The 18,136-nt window shown below is 36.9% G+C and overlaps 1 protein-coding gene across 2 annotated transcripts in view; it reads left to right on the top strand.

Moving 5' to 3' along the window:
• The window catches only part of DZIP1L (DAZ interacting zinc finger protein 1 like), a 64,107-nt gene that overhangs the window by 4,421 nt on the left and 41,550 nt on the right, over positions 1 to 18,136 (top strand). The window contains exons 1-2 of one of the 2 annotated variants that reach the window (XM_027845239.1): positions 11,756 to 11,797; positions 16,978 to 17,541. In XM_027845239.1, the coding sequence (XP_027701040.1) occupies positions 11,795 to 11,797; positions 16,978 to 17,541 (567 nt within the window). In that variant the 5' untranslated portion in view covers positions 11,756 to 11,794. Of the gene's footprint in view, positions 1 to 11,755; positions 11,798 to 16,977; positions 17,542 to 18,136 lie in introns of those variants that run through there. The other variant, XM_027845240.1, reaches the window with a different exon arrangement.

The following is an 18,136-nucleotide window of genomic DNA, read 5'->3' as shown; positions in this document are numbered from 1 at the left end:
ATCTATCTATCTATCTATCTATCTATCTATCTATCTATCTATCTATCTATCTATCTATCTATCTGTCTATCTATTTATCTATCTATCTACATACATATAATTTTTTCCCTCCAACTACCCTAATACTGACAAAGGTCTCATGAGTTACAAATATCATCTTTTCATGCAGGAATGTAAACAGTTCAACCTTAATAAGTCTCTTATGATTTCTCTTTCCTGTTTACCTCTTCATGTTCCACTTGAGTCTTGTATTGGAAAGTAAAATTTTCTATTCATCTCTGGTCTTTTCATCAAGAATGCTTGAAAGTCCTCTATTTCACTGAGTGACCATTTTTTCCCCTGAAGAACTATACTCAGTTTTGCTGGGTAGGTGATTCTTGGTTGTAATCCTATCTCCTTTGCCCTCTGGAATATTACATTCCATGCCCACAAGTCCCTTAATGTAGAAGCTGTTAAATCTTGTGTTATCCTGATTGTGTTTCCACAATACTTGAATTGTTTCTTTCTGGCTGCTTGCAATATTTTCTCCTTGACCTGAGAACTCTGGAATTTGGCTACAATATTCCTAGGAGTTTTCCTTTGGGGATCTCTTTCAGGAGGAGATTGGTGGATTCTTTCAATTTCTATTTTGCCCTCTGGTTCTAAAATATCAGGGCAGTTTTCCTTGATCATTTCTAGAAAGATGATGTCTAGGCTCTTTTTTTGATCATGGCTTTCAGATAGTCCAATAATTTTTAAATTCTTTCTCCTGGATCTATTTTCCAGGTCAGTTGTTTTTCCAATGAGATATTTCACATTGTTTTCTAATTTTTCATTCTTTTGAATTTGTTTTACAGTGTCTTGATTTCTCATAAAGTCACTAGCTTCCAATTGCTCTATTCTAATTTTTAAGGAAGTATTTTCTTCGGTAATCTTTTGGACTTCCTTTTCCATTTGTCCAATTTTGCTATTTAGGGCATTCTTCTCTTCATTTGCTTTTTGGACCTCTTTTGCCATTTGGGTTAGGCTATTTTTAAGGTGTTATTTTCATCAGTATTTTCCCATTTATAATTGACCTCAGTTTTGTTGGATGGTTTTTTTTTTATTTTGGGTTGCAAATCAATCTCTTTCTTTTTCTAATATCATAAGGCAATTTTTTTCCTTTGATTTTTTTTTTTTTGGCAAATGATGAGTAGTTCTGCACTATTTTGATTGATTTTCCTTAGTATGAAAAAAAAAACCTTTGTCATGGCTGCCTTTGATAGTCTCTGTATGTTGGAGTTGTGGAGTTTGACCACCACATTTCTTGATTATTTAAACTTGGAGTTTATTTCTGTTAGTGTTTTGTGTATTCTTTTGACCTATTTTTGTTCTTTGCTTCCAATACTTCAGGGAAATTTTCCTAGGTGATTTCTTGAAGTATTATCTCTTCTCATCCTGTCTTCAAGTTCAGTATCATTGGTTTATAGAAACTTCATGTATTCTTCCAATCTTGATATCTTTTGATTTGCTTTAATTAATCTTCTGCTTCTGTATTTTTGTATTTCAAGTCTCCTGTTTTTGTTTCTGTAGATAATCTACTACTTTAGGAAGTTTCTCTTTTGTTTGTACTAACTTTTCTATTCTTTTATTTGTCTTATTGGATTTTTCTTGAGAGCTCAAATTTCCAACTTAGTTTCTGCCCTAATTTTCATCCTTATTTTTTCTTTTAGTTATTCTATTACTCTTTTCAATTTATTATAGTACTTTATTTTTCCTAGAAGATTTCCAACTTCATTTCTTTTAGTCTGAAACATTTATTCATTTTATTGTCTTTTTTTTCATATTGTTTACTCATTTTCCCTTCTTGGTCAGCTTTTGTCAAACTCTCTGCTGGTTTTTCTATAGCACCCTTCTTGTTATCCACCTTCATAATAAATACCCTTTTCCTTCTGAACTAGAAAATGTGGAAATAAGTCTAGCACAGTTGAGTCCCTCCTCCATTTATTGCTACTTATTCTGGGACAGGTAGGTAGCACAATGAAGACCTGAATTCAAATCCAGCCTTAGACACTTAGTAGTTGTATGACTCTGGGCATGTTGCTTAACCCTGTTTGCCTCAATCTCCTCAACTGTAGAATGAGCTAGAGAAGGAAATTACAAACCACTTCAGTATCTTTCCCAAGAAAACCCCAAATGGGGTCATGAAGAAAATGACCTCAGATTCTCTTCAGACTACTAGTGTTGGATGGATTCTGTGACCCTACTCCAAGTTGACTTTCTCCTGAAAGTAGACACAAAGATGCCACCTTAAGTAGGCCTATTCTAAATCTTTCATTGCTTCTGGAAGCCCATTTCCCACTAAACTGTACTGGATAGTTTTGTAACAAGCCCAGCATAACCAGGTCTCACCTGCTTCCATAGTTGTTACATCTGAATCTGTACCAAAATCTTGATCTGGTATAATTTAAGGGGTTTAATTCATTAAGGTGATAGGGATGAAGTATGGTTGGGGAAGCCATGGAGTGGAGTCTCTGAAAGCTGATGTATGACATTGATGTAACCATGAAGAAGTTGGGTCATGGGGCCATTGCTTTAGTTCTGCATGGAAAGTGCTACTATTACTGCTGCTGCTGTTGCTGTTATTACTACTACTACTACCACTACCACTACTACTACTACTACCACTACCACCACCACTACTACTACTACTACTACTACTACTACTACCTAGCATTTATGTAGTGCTTACTATGTGCCAGGCACTGTGCTAAGGACTTAAAAATTATCTGGAGTGCCCAACTGGTAGCATGGCATTCTGTTTGTTTATTTCTTATAAGAATTAATCTTGTGGTTCCTTATTCCCTTTCTCTTATTCTTGTTGTTCTTATTACATTATTTGGCATATTTTTTTTGTTTTGAGGAGATGAGAAAGAGCTGAGCCTAGTGACAATTTCTCACTATTCCCCCTTTCTACCTCACTCTCTACTCCATTTTGCTAGAATGTCAGCGAATTAAATTCAGTAAACTTTTATCTAGTACCAAGTATGTACATAGCATTGCTGGATTCTGGAGTATGAGAACAAAAATGAAATAGTTCCTGTGCTTCAGAAGCTTACATTCTAATTTTAGGTGTGTGTGGTATGTATGTGTAAGGAATATATATAGATAAGTGTAATCCTGAATAAGGAAAAAGATTCTGAAAGGAGGGATAAGGATAGATCATACTTTAAGCATGGGGGAAGGGTGGTCTCTATGAATGCAAAGAGCCAGCATAGCAGAGAAGATAGAACAAGGGACTTGAAGTCCTACCTCAAACACCTTTTAGCTATATGACCCTGGGCAAGTCACATAACCTCTTTCAGTTTCAGTTTCCTTGCCTGTAAAATGAGGATAATAATAATAGAACCTACTTCACAGAGTTGTGAGGATCAGATGAGATAATGTTTGCATGTCAAGCTTAAGGAGTAACTAATAGTGTAGTTTGGGCTGGAATGTAGACTGCAGGAAATATGGCTTGTGTAAAATAAGGCTAGAAAGGAAGACTGCAGAAAGATTGTGAAAGGCCTTAAATGTCAGGTCTAAGAGTTTTTATTTTATCCTAGATGTTATAAGAAGCTACAAAGACTTTTGAACAGTGAAGTGACATATTCAGGCCTGTTCTTTAGGAAGATTATTTAGGTAGCTATATGGGGAATGGATTAGAGATGGGAGGGAGGAGACAAAGAAACACAGGAGGCTATTATAATGGATCAAGGGAAAGGTGATGAACACCTGAACTAGAGTTGTGGCACTGTGAGTTAGAAAGAAGGGGATAGATGCTAGATATAGTCAAGGTAAATACACAGGACTTTGTAACTGATTGGATGTGGGGAGAGGGAAGAAAGATGGAGGAATCAAAGATGATTCTGAAATTTCACTCCTCAATGAACTGGAGGATGGTGATGCCAACCACACACGAAGGAATGTCGAAAAGAGGGGCAAGTTTAAGGGGGAAGATGAGTTTGGTTTTAAATATGCCAGTGGGACATCCAGATAGAAATGTTTATTAGACATTTCTTTTAGCTGTAGAAATGAGTTTCAACCTCTGAAAGTGTTTGTTTGTTTTTGCATTTTTCAGGGAGGGAAACACAGTGTAATTGATTGTGTCTTCAACACCTACTTACTAGGTCCTACTATAATACCTTGCACATGGTAGGCATCTGATAAATTGTTGTTGAACTGAATTGTTGAATTGAGTGAAGAAACTTTAAAGAATTTCCCTTTGTTAGTAGAAGCTTTTTTTCTCCAAGTTTTGAATGGTTATATTTCCCTCCTCCTTCCCTCTTCTCCTACCCCCACTCCAGGCCCAAAATTTTCATGGATACTATCCTTTAAAAAAATGTTTACTGAAAGCTGTTAGAAGTGGGGAACCAACAAGAGAGATTTCTCTATCTCAATCTACTCATCTGTCTCTCAGTATATTTCTGGTCCTGAGAGATTTCCTAAGTCCCAAGAGTACAATACTAATGAGAAAGAAGAAAGATTAAATGTCATGATTAAGTTCTTTAAATATTTTTAAAATTGGTTAGGAATTTTAAAAGTCTTCCAAATTTGTTTTTATTTTAAGTAAATTGTGCTCTGTCTCGCCCTCCCCCCTTTCTTTTCTGCCTGCATTTTCATCTTTTAAACTCTGGTTGCCTTTCATGTGTACATAGCACTGTTTGTAAACGATGTATTGTTGTTTCGTTGGTTGCCTTAACAATTAGAGCTAATAACCTGAGGATGGTGGTTTTCTCTAAGGACTTGCTTCTCCTCTGAGTAGGTGCCCAGAAGTTTGTCTGATGAGCATTCAAATAATCATGACATTTTGCACAACACATAGGGCAACATGCCTGGCCTTTTATATTCTTCTCTCATATAACTTGAAAAAGAAACAGGAGGAATATTTAAGTTTTGTTTTCTATGTATGTTAAGAAACAATAGTTGAATTTGCTTGTACAACTGTTTAACAGTTGTTTTTTCATTAAATTAAAAAAAATTAAAAACAATACCAACCAAAACAAATCACACATAAACAACAAAAACCAATATTCAAAAATGTAAACATTAACAAAATAAATCATCAAATAAAAATATGGGAAGTTAGGAATAATATCAGACTCAAAACAATATATGATATGTTATGTTTTGCCAAAATAGAACCAAAAAATAATCAAACAAGGAAAAAAATGTGCTTGCTGTGTCTTCCTTTTAGACTCAATAATTGCTAAGATAATAGCTGGCATTTATATAGCTTTTTCCCCCTTTTAAGTGAGGCAATTGGGCTTAAGTGACTTGCCCAGAGTCGCATAGCTAGTGAGTGTTGTGCGTCTGAGGCTGGATTTGAACTCAGGTTCTCCTGACTCCAGGGCTGGTGCTCTATCCACTGCACCACCTAGCTGCCCCTATTCATATAGCTTTTTAAAGTTTGCAAAGTGCTTTACAAATAATAGCTCATTTTATTGTCACAACCACCCTGGGAGGTAGGTGCTATTTTTACCCCCATTTTACAGATAAGGAAACTGAGGCAGACAGAGGCTAAGTGATCAATTATAGATGAACAGATAAAATGATCTATAGTTACAATAGACTTTGTCTTTAAAAAATATAACTCCTTAAAATATTTCTTTAAAAATATAACTTTTCAAATTAGTTGTTTTGTTGATTTTTATGAATCCTACATAAAGGCAGATTTTGACATAATTTAGAGAAAGTACTTTCTAAGAATTAGAATAGTCCAGCAATGGAATGGGCTAACCTTTGAGGTAGCAAACTACCTGTTATCACAATAGTTCAAACAGGGACAGGTTGACTGCTTGTCAGTGACTGCATAGAAGGAAGTTTTGTGCTGGATGAGAGGTTGAACTAGATGAACCTATGTCAAAAGCTTTGCAGAGCTATGTAGATGGGAGATATTGACAGGGGTGTGTTGGTTAATGTTTAATAACTGGCTCTCCAGAAAAAAAAAAGTACCCATGTTAGTTTTTAAAGTTTTATCTACATTATTAACATTTTTCCCAATCACTTTCTTAAATCTAGATAATCAATAAAACAATAAATCAAGTTTGTATTTGTAGCATTTGCCCTTCTAGAAGTACATATTCACACTAAAAATTTGTCAGTCAGCTCACTAGTCATTAGAGCTGACTCCAACACACCCCTGGATATTGATATTATTATTCTATCTGGTTCCCTCCAACTTTAGAATTCTATGGTTTCAATTTTTTTGACATAAAAATGTTAATGAGATTCAAGGGGAAATTTTCTCTATTGCTCTAGTTTCTGTTATTAATTAGTGATTAATAGAGTAACAGAGACTTTCAGAGAACTTGGAGTACTTACTGTATATTTTATATGCATGGGGTACAAGGTGGTATCATCTTAGTTGTGGTGGCTACCATGGCAGAATTGAGATAAAAATCCAGGCCTCAACTCTTCCAGGTCAATGCTGTTTCCTCTGAATCCGATGTTAGGCCCAGGAGAATCAATTAAATGAGATGTGAGTCCTGTTCTCATGAAAATTGTGTTCACAAAAGACAAGAAAAACTGAGAAACAGGGAAATTCCATTCAGAGAAGAAATATTCACGTGAAATTTGTGATAGTTTTGTGAGGTTCATGAATTCTTACAGTCTTTGAGGAGAATGGTTACCCAATTACCTTTGTAATTGAAGTCAAAATAATGAGGAACTGAATCTATTACAGTGAAACTTCAACTTATAAACAGGATATATTTGAAAAATTCCTTTGTAACTTGATTGTTTGAAACTTACAACCCATTTCTCCACAGAAACCCACAATGTAGAAGAATCATAGTACCAAGAGTGCTATTACAGGTACAATGGGCTAACAAGGTTTCTGTGGTATAGCATGGGAAGCTAGTATAACATTTTCTCTATGAGAAAATGCATATGATAGTGTATGTAGAGAAGGAAACCTAGGGATATCACTCCCTATCCTTTCACCTCGTCTATTTTATTTGAAGAATATTGTATTTAATAAAAATATTGCATTTTAGGGGGTAGCTAGGTAATTCTATGGAGAGAGTGCCAGGCTTGGAGTCAGGAAGATCTGAGTTCAAATCCAGCCTCAGACACTTACTAGCTGTGTGATCCTGGGCAAGTCACTTAAACCTGTTTGTCTCAGTTTCCTCATCTATAAAGTGAGCTGAGGAAGGAATGGCAAATCACTCCAGTATCTTTGTCAAGAAAACTCCAAATGAGGTCACAAAGAGTCGGACAGGACTGAAATGACTGAATAACAACAAATAACATTGTAAACAAATGCGTTGATCCATTGACTTAAGGCTCAGTCTTGATTTACCAATCACATAAAAGCTAAAATAGAGGGTTACTAGTAGAAAACATAGTATTTCAAAGGGATTTTGTTAGAGACATATCAACCACATTCAGATTTTATTCCTCTCCTCAATGACCTTGTGTAAAGGAAATCTCTTGTGCACCCATGTAACGAGGACCATGACCCTTCTGGTATCTACAACCATGCCCACGTCCATATTGTATGGATTCTTGGATTGGCTTTTCTCTGTTCATTTTCTTTTATATAGTACAGTGATTATACTAACTTGTCCTGAACAATTGTCAGTATCTTGAAACACTTGACAGTTTTCACTTTCAGCTCCAGTGTGGCATCCTCATCACACATACATATCAGTAGTGTGGAAATCTTTGAGAACTCTCCATAGAAGAACTAGACACTTGCTGAGATGGTGTCCATAGTTAGATTCTTCCTTTTTGTCCAAAATGCTACATTTGAGGCAGGCTTACTGAAGGTGATGTGCCCATCTGAGATAATACTTCCAAAAACGTTTATCAATTCATCCACCTTGCCTTCATCTTCTCTTTAAAGGATCACATTCTACTTGCAGATCAGCTGCATGACCGTGTAGGGCGGGGGGCGGGAGGGTGGACCTGTGGCCTCAAAGCCACATGTGACCCTCTAGGTCCTCAAGTGTAGCCCTTTGACTGAATCCAAACTTCACAGAACAAATCCTCTTAATAAAAGGATTTGTTCTGTGAAACTTAGACTCAGTCAAAAGGCTGCACCCATGAACCTAGGAGGCCACATGTGACCTCAAGGTTGCAGGTTCCCCGTCCCTGATCTAGGCTATAAATGTTTTCAGAGCAAATATCAATGTTTTCAAAAAAGTTGTTCTATTTTAGCACTGTTGCCAGTTCCATGAGGGGCCCACATACTTGTCCATATTAAATGTTTTTACATACTTGAAAGATAGGTCCCCATTCATGTGATACCTTCTTACAGCAAACAATGGGAGGTGTTGATACTGGGCAGCTCCAGAGTAATATTGCTGTCTGTCTCTGAGTAAGACTGAAAAATTCTGTTTCTGATATTTTTGGAAGCCCACTCATTGGTCTGAAAGTCATGGTTCATGATGATGATTACTTGTCCTCACCTTCCTAGCTCCTTCAATGGGTAGGGACTGCTGCTGTGGGCAATTCCTCTTTCATCCTTTTCTTTGCCTACTATGCCAGTCGTAGACACATAATTGTGCATTGTTTACCAGATGCTTGAAAAAAAGAAAATGGACAGCTCTCTGAATAAAATTGTCCTACTTCTCCTACCCTATCTTCTTCGATGATTGGTGGCCACCAAAATCTTAGCACCCTTCTAAAAGGGGATATGGCGGTTGAGGGAACACATCTTGCTTTCTTGGATGCTCGCTGCCCCACCACCTCGTATGGCAGAGACAACTGATTATACCTATAGTAAGTTTGTAAATTGAGTTTTCCTAATTAAAGAGGTTTCATTGAAATTTCAGGAAATTTTAATGAAACGTTGACCTATAAACCAGAGATACTGAAGGTTTCAGTTAGAAAGAGACATATTACAAGTTAATAGGATAGGGATTAGACCTATGATTTTATTGGTATAGGGAAGTTCTGGAAGTGTCATCTACTAAGAAGATCAGCAATAGCCTGGCACACTGAAAGGTTTGGTGACTTGCTTAGTGTCACACAGCCAGTATGTGTCAGAGGCGGAACTTGAACCAAGATTTTCATGGCTTTGAAGCCATTGCTATATCTACTATACTGGACTACTCTTTAGAAATTTTGTAAGTCACACGTATAACTTACAGAGCATTGCTTGCCTTCTCAATGAGGGGGGAAAGGGAGGGAGGAAGGGAGAGAATTTGGAACTCTGTTTTAAAAACAAATGTTAAAAATTGTTTTCACATGGAACTGGGGAAAAATGAAATACTAAATAAAAAAAGGAATTTTGTAAGTCCTAGCAACAGAATCTTGTTTTTCTTTCCGTGGGCTGTCCTAGTTAAGTATGAGGTGTTTCCTCACCAGTAGGTTGGCCATTTGGTGATACTTTCTTTGGCCATGGAAACCCAATGAATATCTAAATTATATTTAAAATACAATGTAAACTGTACCCACTTGATCATAGGTTAATATAAGCATACTAACACAGAAGATTTTTTTTTCCCATGAAAATGAAATCTGTCAATATGGATATACATATAGCAAAACCTGGTTAATTTGTGCCCTGCTAATTCATGGTAACTGGTCTTGGGTTGGGAAATTTCTTATACAGAAGAAGTTTAAACATCTGAAAATATTTCACAAAGTTTCAGGTTTTCCAAAACACAAAACAAAACAAAACAAAGCAGATAAGAGGGCTTCAGGACAGTTCAATGATTCTTACATTATTTCTCTACTTTTGGATGTGGATAAGGGAGCCTGGTGATGATAAAGCACCTGAAACCTGAGTAATGAGGAGGGTTTCTCTATTCCTTGGTGGCTTGGTTTCTAGGTAACCTGGAGCAGTTAGAGTTGGCTTTGTCTTCTGTCAGTTCTTCCAAGAAAAGCAGCAAGAAGGCAAGATGTGGTGAAGTAGAGGTGAGTTCTGTGATGATAGGGAGCTACCCAAGGAACATTTCTGGATCTCAAGTTTTCTGGGTAACTGTATTGTTTGAAAGGTGTTCTGTTGTCTCTTATGGTCTTGTATAATGGTGCTGCATCCTCAGGGTATCTCTCTCCTAGCAAACAAGTGTATCATTTGTAGTGATGTTTATTTCTTGGAATGGTAACCAGATACCCTGGTTGAGGAGAGTTATCCAAGATTTATGCTACCTGTTCTTCAAATGACAGCGAGAAAGCAGCCTTGCCAAAAAAACAACCAGAAGAATGTTAACTCACCAAGTGTCTAGACAGTTTTTCCTTCTTTCTGGAGTCATAGTCATGATGCTTCTGACAGCAAAGAACCCTGAAAGCCTCCCAAAGATGCTGATGATACTTACTGTTGCTGGTATAGTAATACTAAGACAGGATTTCTCCTGAGGCCAGGGCTTAATGATATCTGGAGGAGAAGTACACTAAGGAAATTATTAGTGTACTCTAGATTTCACAAATGACATTTCACCTAACTAAGACAACAATCTGCTTTAAAGCATGTTAGCAAAAGCATTTGTATCAATAATGTGTTAATTATAAATGATCCCCAATTGTCCCTTAAATTACATTTCATAGGGTCTCTGTTGGCTAATGATGCCTCGTTAACTCTCAGTTTGTTTTACTGTGTGACCTGAGGGCCTGATGACCTCTGAGGTCCTTGCCAGCTCTAATATTCTATGATGCTATGGTTCTTTTAAAGTAAAATTTAATTCAGACTCCTCATTAATTTGAATTGCCTTCCTGTTACCCTGCAGTAAGTCCAAATTAGTGAGATTTTACCGTATGATTGCTGTCTATTCAAATTCTATCTTGGCAACTGCATTATTATTTTTTTTTCAAATACTGAGTTAAGGCTGTTATAGGACTTCAAGACAGGTATTTTAAAATTATAGAAATCTTAGCTATACTAACTTTCAGTTTTGTGACTGTTACTGGAGGCAGTAATGATAATGATAAAAACAGAAATAATGACAGAGATAGTGTGGTGTGGTAGAAAGTGTGCTAGATTTGGAATTAGAAGAATGGGGTTTGAGTCTCAGCTCTGGCATTTACTAAGCCATGGAACTGTGGCTAAGTCTGTCAGCTTGTTTTCTCATTTGTAAAATGGAGATCATACTATAGGGGCAACATCTTATTGGGTGGTGGTGTGGAAAACATTTTGTAAACTGTCAAACACTGTGTTACAGAATCTCAGAACAGGTCAGTGGTTATCTCCCTATATCCAAACAGGAATTCTATCTATAGAATCACTGACAAGTGGTCATCTTAGTCATTTCCTTAAGGCCTCTAATGAAAGGGAACCCACTACCTTCTGGGCCTTCCCATTCCACTTTGGGAAAGCTCTAATCATGAAGAAATTTTTCCTTACAGTGAACCTAAATCTGCCTCTGTAACTTCCTCCCATTGATATAGGCTGAAATTATTTGTAGGAGGTGTTACAATTTAAAGAACATCCTATATACATACATACATACATATGTATATATAAATATATATGCACACACAAACATATGTGTGTGCATTATCTTCTTTGAGAATATGTCTGGCAGAGCCCATATCACAGATGAGAAAACTAAGTCCGGGGGAATAAAGTGCTTGCCCAAGATCACATGACTTGTGTGTGTTAGAATATTCTGTTCAGTGATCAACCTGAATATGGCCACTGGAAAAATTCAAAAAGGAAAATATGAATAATTAACGACTTGAAATTCTCTGGGTAGCTCTGATTCTCTACAATAGGCAGGATTCAGGTGTCCTGTTACCTCTAGACGCTGCTGAATACTTAGAAACAGTCCTGTTGCCCTGCAGCCTGGTTTGTTGTTGTGTTGGTCTTTCTGAGGCTCAACTGATAGGAGACTGCAGCTTTGTTCTAAACATGGTATGTAGCATTTAAGTCACAGTGATTTTTTAAAATGCTATATGTGAAGGAGGAATATGAGAGAACTTATTTTTAGATAGGTCATGGTGACCTTGGTTGGCTTTTCTCTTGAGATGGAATGGGATGGGTGGTTAGATGTGGGGTTGTCTCTGTCCTGGGGGATAGAAACCAGGTTTCATTGATGGCCAGTTTTCATGGAAGAAGTGAGAGGTGCTTTGGTATAGCTGGATGGAATTTGGATGGGTGGAAAAGAGAATGAACAATATAGACATTATAAACTTGGGAAACAATGAATAGATCACTCTGGATGGAGCAGAAGGGTTAGTATGGTTGAATACTGGAAAACAGAGTTGTTGGACCTGGCTGGGGCCAGATTGTGGAGGACCTTTAATATTAGAATTAGGACTTTGGACTTTATCTTGTAGACAATGGGGAACTGTTTTTGAGCAGAGAGGCAGCATGATCAAAGCAACATTTCCAGAAAAAATCATCTTGTGGGAGTGTTTGAGTTAGATTGGTTGGAGAGGATACTATCATAATGTTCATGTATGAGCAAATGGTGGACTGGGTTAAGGTAGTGACAGTATTACTAAAGAGGAAGGTACAGATATGAAAGTCACTTAACGTAAAATTGACAAGCTTTGTTGACTGGGTATAGGAGGATGAGGGAGATGGAGTTAAAGGTGATTTTGAAGTTTTGAATCTGGGTAACTGGAAGAATGGTACCATTGATAGAAATAGAGAAGATGAGGTAGAGAGTTCATTTTGGGAGGAAATGACAAGTTCATTTTTAAGAATTTTTAGTTTGAGATGACAATAAGATAGCCAAGTGGAAGTGCCTAACTGTCAGATGGAAATTTAGGACTGAGATTTGGAGGGGAGATAAAGACTGTAGATTTGGAAGTCATTTATATAGAAGTGATAATTGAACCTATGAAAGTGGCTGAGTTCTCTAAGGGAAAGGTGAGATATAGGAGAACAGTTATTTATTGTCATGCTAATGTGTAGGTAGCATTGGGATAATATTGACTAGGAAGGCAATTCAACCTACAGCATCCATTTACTCTTTCCAATCCATCCTTCACACTCCTGCCAAAGTGATAGTCTTAAAGCCAGGTGTGAGCATGTGACTTATCTAAAAGCTCCAGTGGTCCCTTATTACTTATAGGAAAAAAATCCAACTTCTTTATTTGGCATTTAAAGACCTCTACAATTTGGCCTTAGCCTACCCTTTGAGTCTTATTACACATTATCTCCTTTCATAATTTGACAATTCCCCCAAACTAAGCCACTTGCTATCCTCACGCATAGCATTCCTCTGATTCTGGGGAAGAGGCCGTTTGCTATTTGTCTTGTTTTAAATACTACTTGTTGTTTATGGGTAGTTCTGGTTTCACAGATGAGGATTGTAACCAAAAGGAAGTCAGACATACAAGTAAATCCTACCCTTGATTGAAAAATGGACAAACTAGGATAGCCTCACAGCCAAAGATAGAGCATTATGGGATACCAGTAGTGGTAAGGCAAGGAAGAGGATCTACAGAAGAAGAAGAAAAGAAGTCATCATACAGGTAGGGAAGCAATGGGGTTAGTGTAGGACTATGATGTCTTGTGGAAAGGATGGAGAGAAAGGCCTAGATGAAATATAGCCAGGGTAATTCCAAACTGGTTAAATGATGAATCTTGAAGATCAATTGACCAAGAGGGAAGTCTCTACTGAAATGTCCATGGATCTGTCCTTAGTCTCATGCTGTTTAGCCTTTTTAAATTAATGACTTAGAAGAAGGCATAGATGGCATGCTAATCATATTTGCTACTATCATGAACCAGAGGTGGATAGCTATCATGATGGACTATAGGCAGGTCCTAAAAGAATTGTGACAAGTTAGAATAACAGGTCAAGTTTAAGAAGATAAAATTTAATGTATAAAATTAATTAATATGTACAAAATGTAAAAATTTTACACTTGGATTAAAAAAAATAATTAACTGCCTAAGAGCAGAATCTTAGAGGTGGTACTAGACACCAACTGGTACATATGAAAAGGCTTGGGAAGGTTAGTGGACTGCAAACACAACATGGGTCAACAGTGTGACCTGGCAACCTAAAGAAGTAATATGAACTTAGATTGAATTTAATAGAAGCACAATGTCCAGAATGAGAGAGGCAATAGTCCTGTTGTGGCACCCTAACCTGATCAGATCATGGTCAGAGTACTAGGTTTAGTTCCAGGTGAGATATTTTAGGAAATCTATTTATACACTGAAGCATGTCCTAGGGATAATCATCATCATCATCATGTGGGAAAATTGGAAATCATGCCATAAGAGGATCAGTTGATTGATCTGGGTACATTTAACCTAGAGAAGATAAGGCTGAGTTGAGCCATGATAATTGTCTTATGGACGTCTTATGGACAGATTTATTCTGATTTGTCTCATGGGTGAGACTAGGAGCAGTGGGTAAAAATTGCAGAGAGAAAATTTTGTCTCAATAAAAGAAAATCTCAATAATTAGAGACACCAAAAAGTGAAATGAGCTGCCTCAAGAAGTAGTGAATTTTACAGCACTGGAAGTCTTGAAACAAAGTACTGGGCAACCATTTGGGCATAGCTTAGAAGGAAAATCTGTTCACGATGCCCTCTGAGGTTCCATTTTGAAATAATGATTCTATTCTATAAACAATATACACTCTTTGAAAAAGATTTTAAAACTATACCCCCAAATATTTATATGTAATATTTATTCTATTAGTTTGTAAGCTCCTTGAGGACAGGGCCTGGTTTTTGCCTCTTTTTGTATCCCCAGTGCACAGCACAGTGCCTGGCACATAGTGTATGTTTAATAAATGTTTATTGATTGATTATTATTGTTTTATAATGTTTTAATGTGACTTTCTAGAATAGACTGTTTAAAATCACAAAGTTTTTAATTCTGGATTCTGAAATATCTGAAACTATAGACATCTGGTACAGGACTCTGCTCCTGCAGTTAGTTGCCATCTGCTGATAGGTTAATTGCTCTTAATTAGCTTGCTAACCTTATCAAAGACAAGCATTAACGTTTGCGTATTGACTCTGCTAAGTGCCTAGTAACTTCCTCAGCATCTTTCTGACAGGTTTTCCACATAGTACAAACAGAAAGCTTCTGCTATTAACCTTTATTCTGACCTTAACCTTCAAATTAACTGACAAAACAAACAAAACAACAACAACAACAAAAAACAAACCTCGGAGTCAACATGGAAATCATACTCCTCTGCCACTTTCCCAACTCATGGCAGTGTCCTCTTATTGGGAGTAATTTGTCACAAATCTGTCTGTGTATCCCTTCTCATTCTTACCTCTCTTACTAAGAATAGAATACCTACAATTTACAATTCAGTCATTGCTGAATTTATGGGCACTCCACTTGTTTTGAGTCTTTTGCTATAACAAAAAGTGCTGCTATAAATGGATGATTTCTTTCTCTCTCTGTCTCTCTTCTCTGTCTGTCTGACTCTGTATCTGTCTGTCTGTCCCTCTCTGCTTCTCTCAAATCCCTTTGTGATGTAGACCTAATAGTGGTATTGCTGGGTCAAAAGGTATGCACAATTAAGTGACTTTTTGGGTCACTCAAATTAAAAAAAAATTTGTAATGAATTTAATGAACACTAAAATATACATGTATATATACATATCAGAAAAGAAAGGATTGCATGTGAAACAGCAACTCTGTTGTGAATGTGCCTTGTTTTTTTGAAAAGTATATAATAAATTTAATACATTATTTTCAAAGTTATCTTGCTTGTCTATTTCCTTATGTTTTCTTTTAGATGTTTAAAAAAAGTGATCCATTGACTTTCTTTTTTTTTATTCTTTCTTTCTTCGTCACTAAATCCCTGCTTTCCTCCTACAAATTAAAAAAGAAAAAAAAACACAACTCTTGTAAGCATAGTCAAGCAAAACAAATCTACACATTTGCTATGTCCCAAAATATATGCCTATTCTGCACTTTTGGTCCCTAATCCTCTGTTAGTAGGTTCTTTGTCACTGGTCCTCAGGAATCATAGTTGGTTTTGATCAAAGTTCTTAAGTGTTTCAAAGCTGTTCATTTTAAAAATGTTATTGGCATCTCTGGCTCAAAAGTTACGCACAATTTAGTAATATTTTGAGCATGGTTCCAAACTATTTTCCAGAATGGTTAAACTAAGTCACAGATCCACCAACAGTACATTAATGTGTCTGTTCTCTCAACACCTGTAAGCAATTGACATTTTCCTTTTTTGTCATTTTTGCCAACCTGAAGGTTGTGAGGTAGAATCTTAGCATTGTTTTAATTGGGATTATAAAATTATTAGTAATTTGGAGCATTTTCTTCAGACAATTGTTAGTAATTTGTCTTTCTTTTGAGAACTGCCTGTTTGTAGCCTTTGAAGATTTATGTGTTAGGTAATGGCTCATTATATATGCATACACACATATGCATACATGCATACATCCATACGTGTATGTATGTATGTGTGTTGTATGTATATAAATATATACACACACATACATATATGTAGGGGCAAGTAGGTGTCACAGCAGATAGAGTGCTGGGCCTGGAGTCAGGAAGATTCATCTTTCTGACTTAAATCTGGTCTCAGATACTTACTAGCTGTGTGACCCTGGGCAAGTCACTTAACCCAGTTTGCCTCAGTTTACTCATCTACAAAATAATCTGGAAAAGGAAATGGGAAACCACTCCAGTGTCTCTGTCAAGCAAACTCCAAATAGGGTCATGAAGAAGCAGACATGACTGAAAAATGATTGAACAAAAAAACCACATATACACATGTGCACATATTTATTTATTTTTATCCATTCTCTATATTTTGTAATATCAGAACTTTATCAGAGAAATTTATTGCTAATTTTTCTCAGGTAAGTTTCCCTTCTAATTGCATTGATTTTTATGCAAAACCTTTTCAATTTTGTGTGATCAAATTGTCCATTTTATTTCCTCTTTTGTTCCTCCCCCCCATTTTAGTAGTTCTCTTAAGTTTTAAAGAACTTTTTAATCCCCTAAACCCCTATTTAGCTACAATTTTTATATTAATTATGATTCATGCTTTGATCTTACTCTAATCTGTTTCTATTTTTCTTATAAAGTGTACTTTGTAAGTACATTTTACTTCATTTTCTTAACTTTCTCTCAGCTCTTCTACCTGTTACAGTTGCCCTTGTTAAGAAATCACCAGTTCCTTATGCCAAGCTTATCAGCATCCATGGACCATCTTGTCAATGAAGGCGGCTTTAGGAGAATGTTTCCAGGTAGCTATGGGACCCCAGCTTTCAAATTCCAACCGAGGAGGGAGAGTGTGGATTGGAGGCGCTTAAGTGCTATCGATGTGGATCGGGTAGCTCAGGAGCTGGATGTGACCACCTTACAGGACCACATCACCGGAGTCACTTACTGCAATCTGGACTCAGAGAGATGTGCCTATTGCCAGCAGCCTGTGGACCCGGTGCTCCTCAAAGTTCTCAAGATGGCCCAGCTCATCATTGAGTATTTGTTACATTCCCAGGACTACCTGAGTGCCAATATAATCTCTTTAGAGGAGAAACTCCAGTCTACTCTGGAGCAGCAGCAACAAACTGAACAGAAACTGGGCAAGCAGGCAGAGGAACTGAAGGGAATAAGGGAAGAGAGCCGGAGACGGAAGAAGATGCTCAGCATGCAGCAGCTACTGATACAGGCTGGGGCCAACAGCTATCACAAGGTGAGGAGTCACAAATAGGATGTGGAAAGGCAAAATAGGTCAGTCCTAGGTTTCCAGAGTCCTTCATCTGGCTGTGTTGTCTATAAAGCTAGAGAGGGTTTTGCATTTGTTTTATGAGTGATAACTTGAATGTTTTGGTTGTGGAGGTGATTTTAGCATTTATAGGATCATAGGTCTAGAGCTGGAAGTGATGTCAAGGTCCAACAAAATTTCACTCTCTTGTCTTTGACATGAGGACTACATTCTTGTCATCATTCCTATAGGGAGGATGAGGTGGAACATAAACATGCTCACGCTCTCGGTCCTTGTGAGAGCATCAGGCATTTGACTTACAGATCACCCTCAGGTCTGGTTGTCTGTCAAATGGTTTAAGATTAATACTGTAAAGTTAGATCTATGTAGTTCTCTTTTCTCAGGAATTTCAGAGAAGTTATGTTTTTTTCTGAATTAGTTATGTATTTGAAGTTATGTAGATCTTATTTGTGGATTTTTTGTGCAGGTTTCAATCATGTGTAGCTTTAAGGGTGTTAAAGATAGGATAAGGAGTATGTGTGTGTGTGTGTGTGTGTGTGTGTGTGTGTGTGTGTGTGTGTGT

This window comes from Vombatus ursinus, unplaced genomic scaffold, assembly GCF_900497805.2.
Source record: "Vombatus ursinus unplaced genomic scaffold, bare-nosed wombat genome assembly UNPS02014959.1, whole genome shotgun sequence".
Classification (NCBI taxonomy): Eukaryota; Metazoa; Chordata; class Mammalia; order Diprotodontia; family Vombatidae; genus Vombatus; species Vombatus ursinus.
This window is presented reverse-complemented; position numbering and strand designations above follow the sequence as displayed.